Source organism: Lepus europaeus, chromosome 4, assembly GCF_033115175.1.
Source record: "Lepus europaeus isolate LE1 chromosome 4, mLepTim1.pri, whole genome shotgun sequence".
Classification (NCBI taxonomy): Eukaryota; Metazoa; Chordata; class Mammalia; order Lagomorpha; family Leporidae; genus Lepus; species Lepus europaeus.
In genome coordinates, this window is record NC_084830.1 from 2,753,775 (window position 1) to 2,760,514 (window position 6,740).

At 52.4% G+C, this 6,740-nt stretch overlaps 1 protein-coding gene across 7 annotated transcripts in view; it reads left to right on the forward strand.

Moving 5' to 3' along the window:
* The window catches only part of PTK2 (protein tyrosine kinase 2), a 299,153-nt gene extending 292,834 nt beyond the window's left edge, over positions 1 to 6,319 (forward strand). For all 7 annotated transcript variants that reach the window (XM_062187939.1, XM_062187942.1, XM_062187941.1 and 4 more), the window contains 2 exons: positions 1,431 to 1,511; positions 5,070 to 6,319. In XM_062187939.1, coding sequence (XP_062043923.1) covers positions 1,431 to 1,511; positions 5,070 to 5,282 — 294 coding nt within the window. In that variant the 3' untranslated portion in view covers positions 5,283 to 6,319. The remainder of the gene's footprint in view (positions 1 to 1,430; positions 1,512 to 5,069) is intronic.
* The last annotated feature ends 421 nt before the right edge of the window (positions 6,320 to 6,740 follow it).

The following is a 6,740-nucleotide window of genomic DNA, read 5'->3' on the forward strand; positions in this document are numbered from 1 at the left end:
GCTGTAGAGCTGTCTTCACAGAAGCCGTGTGGAGACAGTGCGAGAACCTGCTCTCGCGGGAGACGGTGGCGTGGCGCTCCCTGGAAGCAGTGCAGTCTCACACGCCAGTGCTCACAAGTGCAGTTTGTGTGAACAGAGCCAGCTGCAGTGGGAACAGAGCCAGGACTCAAACTCGGGCCTCTAATGCAGGGTGTGGGTGTCCCAGCTGTCATCGCAGCCACTGCACAAAACAGCCAGCAGGCACCCACATACCCACCCCTCGGCTTAAGGAAAACAGCACGGGAGCCCCTGTCCCCATGTACCTTCCTTTGACTGCCCTTCCCCAAAGGGATGGTGTCAGGATTGCATAATTGTCGTTCCCACTTAGGTCTTTGTACTCTTCCAGTGTGGCTCCGAGTCCCTCATGGGATTACTTGGCATGCTTCCACACTGTGAGCATTCCTTGAGCATCCCTTGAGGACCTGGAGTTGAGGGCGCACTGGAGGACAGACGCTGCGCGGGCAGGGCTGGCCCAGCATAGGGAGAAGGCAGGAGGTGGGGATTCCCACTCTGCCACCGGTGGGACTCCTCTCACTCGCACTTCTGTTCTTCAGCCCATTGCTTAGGGATTAGCGTGAGGCCTGCCAGCTCTGAGTCCACATGGTAGGGAGTGAGAGCTTCAGCCTTACAAGATAGGGCTCAGCACCAAGAAGAATGGATTCTCCTTGGAAGACTGGCGGAAACGGGGGCAGGTCTGTGCATAGCAGTTAAGATCCCACTTGGGACACACATCCCACGTGGGTGTGCCTGGGTCCTCAGCCCCAGCTCCCTGGGAGGCCACAGGTGATGGCACAAGTACTTAGGTCCCTGCTCCCTACGCGAGAGACCTGGAAGAGTTCATGACTTCCAGCTCACACTTGGCCTGGCTATTGCTGTGCAGGTATCTTCTGAGTCAATCTGTGGATGGACGATTCTCTCTCTCTCTCTCTTTCTGCCTTTCAAACAAAATAAAAATAAACAAATGAGGGGCTAACACTGTGGCGTAGTAGGCTAAGCCTCCGCCTACGATGCCAGCATCCCATATGGACGCTGGTTCAGATCCTGGCTGCTCCTCTTGTGATCCAGCTCTCTGCTATAGCCTGGGAAAGCAGCAGAAGATGGCCCAGGTGCTCGGGCCCCTGCACCCACGTGGGAGATCCGGAAGAAGCTTCTGGCTTCTGGCTTTGGATCTGCCAAGTTCCTGCCATTGCAGCCATCTGGGGAATGAACCAGCAGATGGAAGACCATTCTCTCTGTCTCTCCCTCTCTCTGTAGCACTATCTCTCAAATAAATAAATGGAAAAAAAAGCTGAAAGCCGGATGAAAGGAAACAAAGCTATGTCATGGAAAGGGAACGTGACCACATTGGCTTTTGTCTTGTGTTTGCACTAATTGTGGTTCTTGTCTGTCAGGAGGTCGGCCTGGCCCTGAGGACATTGTTGGCCACTGTGGATGAGACCATTCCTGTCCTCCCAACCAGCACACACCGAGAGGTAGGCATGTTCTGGGAGGGGCATCCAGGGGTGGCCATGGTGCTGATGATGGTGTTCAGTCTGCGACCTGCAGACGCTGGCTGTGGCTGCTCTGTAGCTAATGGCCTTCTCCCCGGCAGTGACCCCTACCACTACTTGGCCATTCATGGCAGAGCCTGCACGCACTCAGGTCCCAAATCCCAGCTCTGCTGCTGCCGGCCAACTGGAGCCGCACTAAAATGCCGGGTGGCTGTGAGTGGTCCATAAGGACACATGTGGGAGGCGCTGTTGGTTCTGTGGTCCTAGACGTGATCTCAAGCTCTTCAAAATACTGGTTTGCAAGTGATGCTGGTTTTCCATTGAAAGCAGTAATATAAAAATTCCTTTTAAATTATAAACATATTTAAATTTTTTCCTAAGGAACCAGAGTCCAGTGATGATACTGTGTCCCAGCCACCACCCCCTCTGCCACCCTTTGGCAATTTTGCCTTGCTTACATGACTGAGAAATGAAGGGAGCACCTGCATTGCTTCACCCCCGTGTGAGGGCCCCGTTCTGTAGTTGGGGTCAACGTCCATTATGTGACTTCTGCATGTGAGGTGTGTCCCTTTCAGAACAGTGTCCATGGCCCACAGGCCCAGCCTGGCTCCCCGTCTCACACCTCTTCTCTCCACCCCTAGCGCCATGTCCCCCTGTCCCCAAGCATTGCCCTTTGGCCCAGTGCGGAGTATCTTCCTTGTTTTGAATTCATTTCAGATGTACAGAAAAACTGAGATTCACCCAGAGAATAACTGGATGCCCTTTACCCAGTTTCCAGAACCTTTTAACATTATCCTCACGCATAGCCCTCTGTCTCAGGCGTGTACCCGCCCACACACACCATGGACTGCTTTAGCCTTTGAAGAGTAGGTTCTGTGTACTGTGCCCTTCTACCCTGCAGCGTTTCCATTTGCATCTGTGTTGCCAGGGCCACTCTTACGTAAGCACCGTATGGCTGTAGCGTTCTGGAAGCTTCCATCAGTGTAGTTTGTTTTCCTGCCCTGTGGGTCGGGTTCTGCTCTCCTTGCCGGTCCCATGGTGCTTTTCCTCTAGTGTGAGAGCCAGCCAGGCCACGTGTCACGCATCACTTACGCCTTCCTTCTCCTGGAACAGTCCCCCAGCCGTGTGTTGTCTCTAATGACGTTCACATGACATTCTTGGTCTACAAAATTGGCGTTTATGCCTGATGAGACGGAGGCTTTGCGTCTGCAGCAGGAATATGTGCGGTGAGGTGGACTCCTGCGCTGGGCCTGCATCTGCCCACGTGGTTCGTTCTGCTGAGTCCGGCATCGCCTCTAAAGAACTGGAGGACGTGGCTGCTGGGGGCTGCCCCTTGGCGGATGCACAAAGCCACTTAAGTCGTTTTGGAAAATGCCTCTGACATTTGCCACAGGATGACTTTAAATTCTTGGCCAACTGGGAGATTGCCAGCTTCACTGGGACTCGGATTGCCTTTCTATGGCGAACAACAGCTTTGCCAAAAAGTGAAGTTTTATATAGCAGAGGCAAGAAGATGGCGTCCTAGCCAATAGGTAGTTCAGCAGAGCCGCTTGCCAGCACCGGCCCTAGCTGATCAAAGCCCTCAGTCATCTTTCTGCTTCCCCTGAGACTGGCACACAGGCCGCTCTGCGTATAAATTAGTTTTTGCATCCTTAATTATTAGAATTATTAAATGGTTTTTAAAAGACGAGCCTTTCCTTTTTTTAAAGATTTATTTATTTACTAGAAAGAGTTACACAGAGAAGGAGAGGCAGAGAGAGAGAGAGAGAGAGAGAGAGAGAGAGAGAGAGAGGTCTTCCACCTGCTGGTTCCTCTCCAGATGGCCACAACGGTTGGAGCTGCGCTGATCAGGAGCCAGGAGCTTCTTCCGGGTCTCCCACGTGGGTGCAGGGGCTCAAGGACTTGGGCCATCTTCCTCTGCTCTCCTAGGCCAGAGCAGAGAGCTGGATTGGAAGTGGAGCAGCCGGGGCTCGACCGACGTCCATATGGGATGCCGGCACTGCAGGTGGCGGCTTTATCTGCCATGCCACAGCACCGGCCCCAAGAGCCTTTCTTTGACCTGCTTCCCTGCCACCTGCCCGACCTGCCCCACCATGCCTCCTGCAGAGCAGCCAGCGGCTGTGCCCAGCCCCAGCCTCAGCTGCTGCAGAACTGCACACTGCTCACTGCCCTGCAGCAAACGGAGGCCGGGCTCATGCCCAGCCTTCCCCGCCTGCTTCGGCCCTCCCCTGCCTCCGAGCTGCTGCCCACTTGGCTTTGTTACCTCGGCAGTTCTCCCCTGCTTCATAGGTCCTAATATTTGCTCCCCCCAAACTGTGTTAGTAGGCCCTCTCCCTGAGCTCTGATCGCCAGTTGTGTGCCAGGAGCAGTCTGCTTTTCCTTGCTGGCTTCCACAGCCAGTGACACCTCCATGCACTTGCCACCCCTGCCCATCAACCACTGCACACACAGGTACACGGCCACACGCTCCCACCACTGACCCAGCTGGCTCTCCTCCCCCTAGGAGCCACCTGACTCACCTGATGTCCTTTCCTCGTCTCTCCGTGCCCTTGCCACCAGAGCCACGTTTCTAGAGCGTCGTCTCGATTACGGCATCACTAAAACTCTGAGGCCTGCCCTGTGCCGAGTTCTGCAGGATGAATGTCAAGTTGGCGTGGCATGTCGGGCCCTTTGCAGTTGGAGCCAGGCTACTTTTTCAGTCCAGGACATATCTAAGCAGACTCTTGTGAGGTCTTCCTGACCCCCTAGGACACAGTGGATCACCTACTTCTTGGGTGATTGATCCCAATGCACTCTAGGTAGTGCTCTGTGCACACTTCTCTAATACATGTCTGATTTTTTCTTGTGTCCACAGTACCAAATGCCTTTGCCTTGTTAAGTGACCAGTAATTGCTAACAGAGCAAATGGGTGAACTATCATTGGTTGAATAAACAGATAAAGAAGTCCTATGTAAGACTCCGCTGAACAGTGTATCCTAACCATGTAGGGCAGCACTTGGTTTGATGGCTGCTGATGGCTGGGTGTGGTAGGGTGCCCCATGACATCCTAAAACCAGCTCTTGTCGAGGTAGAGCTGGGAGTGTAGAAAGGGCCCAGGGCTGGAAATGAAGATGCATGCTTTTGCCCTGGATCCAAACTTGAGAGCTGTGTGGCTTTCAGCAAATCCCGCAGTTGTCCCCCACGAAGTGAACAGGCTGTGTGATCTCTGGGCTCTGTCAGGCTCGCTGAGTCTGTGACAAAGCAGAGCAAGCCTGACCTGTCGCTTAGAGTAACAACATCTAAACCATAAATGGGGAAGATGTCGTTTCTGGAAGGAGTGAGGGCTTTGGATGGGGATAGCAGAGCCTCCTGGGTATACGGAATCCAGGGTGCCGTGCTACCACAGGACAGGCGGGTGTTCTGTCCTGTGGCTTGAAGCAGGGTTGACTTGAGGGGAAGAGGTAAGTTGTTCTCTCGTGGAGCACCTCAAAGAAAGGTTCATGCCAGTGCCCTGGACATTGCGTGGGAGCAGCCCTGCTCACCTGTGTCTTGTGCTTCCAGATCGAGATGGCGCAGAAGCTGCTGAACTCTGACCTGGGCGAGCTCATCAGCAAGATGAAGCTGGCCCAGCAGTATGTCATGACCAGCCTCCAGCAGGAGTACAAGAAGCAGATGCTGACGGCTGCCCACGCCCTGGCAGTGGACGCCAAGAACCTGCTCGACGTCATTGACCAAGCTAGACTGCGAGTGCTTGGGCAGACAAGGCCGCACTGAGCCTGCCCGGGAGCGCGTCTTCCTGCCCTCACTGGAGGTGTTCTCGGCCTTCCACCAGCAGCGAGGAGTTAACCCCGTGTCCTCGGTCCCAGCACTTCACAGCTCCGACTCTGGAAAGACAGCTGGTTGAAAGTCGTCTCTCTTATAAGTTTAACCACATTTTAATTTGGGTTTACTTTTTTTTTTTAATCATGATATTCAGAAAAGTCCAGGATCCTAAAATGTGGCATTTTTCTGAGAGTGGAAATTCTACATAAGAAGCTTTTAAGAATCAAGAAGAATGGCTCTGTTCACCGTAGGATGTGTTTTAGTGGAAATGGCCAAGGGGTGGCGTGTTAACCTCTGAGCCACCTTCGCTGCATGTTCAAAGAAGAGTATGACCTGAAGAATTCCAGGAAACCCGAGAGGCTGAGAATTCTTTGTCTGCCATGGAATATTATCCAGACTGGAACTTTCGTTTGTTAGTACACCCTTCCGTTGCGATATGCTAACCCCACTTTACAAAGAATATTAAAGCTCTATTTTGAAGACTTGAGTCGTTTCAGAACAACTGCCACCCTTTCTGAATTTCCGCCTTTTCCTCTCATGTGAATATGTGAAACATTTGGTTGGAAACTAGCTGTAGGACACAACTGAAAACTCTTCTTCTCACCAGAATAATGTGCCAGTTTTTTGTAGCAATGTTGTTTCTCTTGGAAGCAGAAGTGCTTTATACCAGAGCGCCTCCAAACTGCATCGAAAAGTTCCAGAACCATCCCTGTTTTCCATTTTTATATAATTTATAAAGAAAAGATTAAAGCCATGTTGACTGTTTGGCAGCCACTGGAGCTCACTAACCCATCGTGTGTGTCTTCCCAGGAGAGAATTACGCAGAGGGATTCGGGTTTCTTCGGATGTCCAGTTACACCTTCCATTCTGTTAAATAACGTTGAAGAATACGCCCTCCCTTTAGTGTGTTGGGGGATATAAATTATTCTCAGGAAGAATGTAATGACCTGTACAGTTACTTCAGCCTATTAAAAAGGTGTTACCAGTGAGCTTCTTGCGGCAGTATTCTTGCGTTCGCCTCTCCCTTCGAGTTGTTGAAAAATGGTTAGGTGACTGTCAGGTAAAATAACAGAAAAAGGCGCTCAGTAATTGCTTCTTGTTTATTTTGTCTTCTTAACCAAACAGGACAGCCCAGCATAACCCCCTTCTCGTTCTGTCTGCACTGTGCAAGCGCAGAGCCGTGACAGGCGACATGGCGTCCACCTCCACGAGTTCTCACCTGCGGTGCACTAGGGGAGCGTTTACGTGCAGTTCACGTGTTAGGGTGTTGGTGGCATTCATATCCCAGACCCGCCCTGGTCTCACTGGAATCCCTGAGCTTCAGGGCTGGGAACTGTGAAAGAAGACGGCCCTGGAGCAGGCTCCCCGGGGCGAGGCGGGGGTGGGAGGTCCAAGGGAATGCTCTCTACA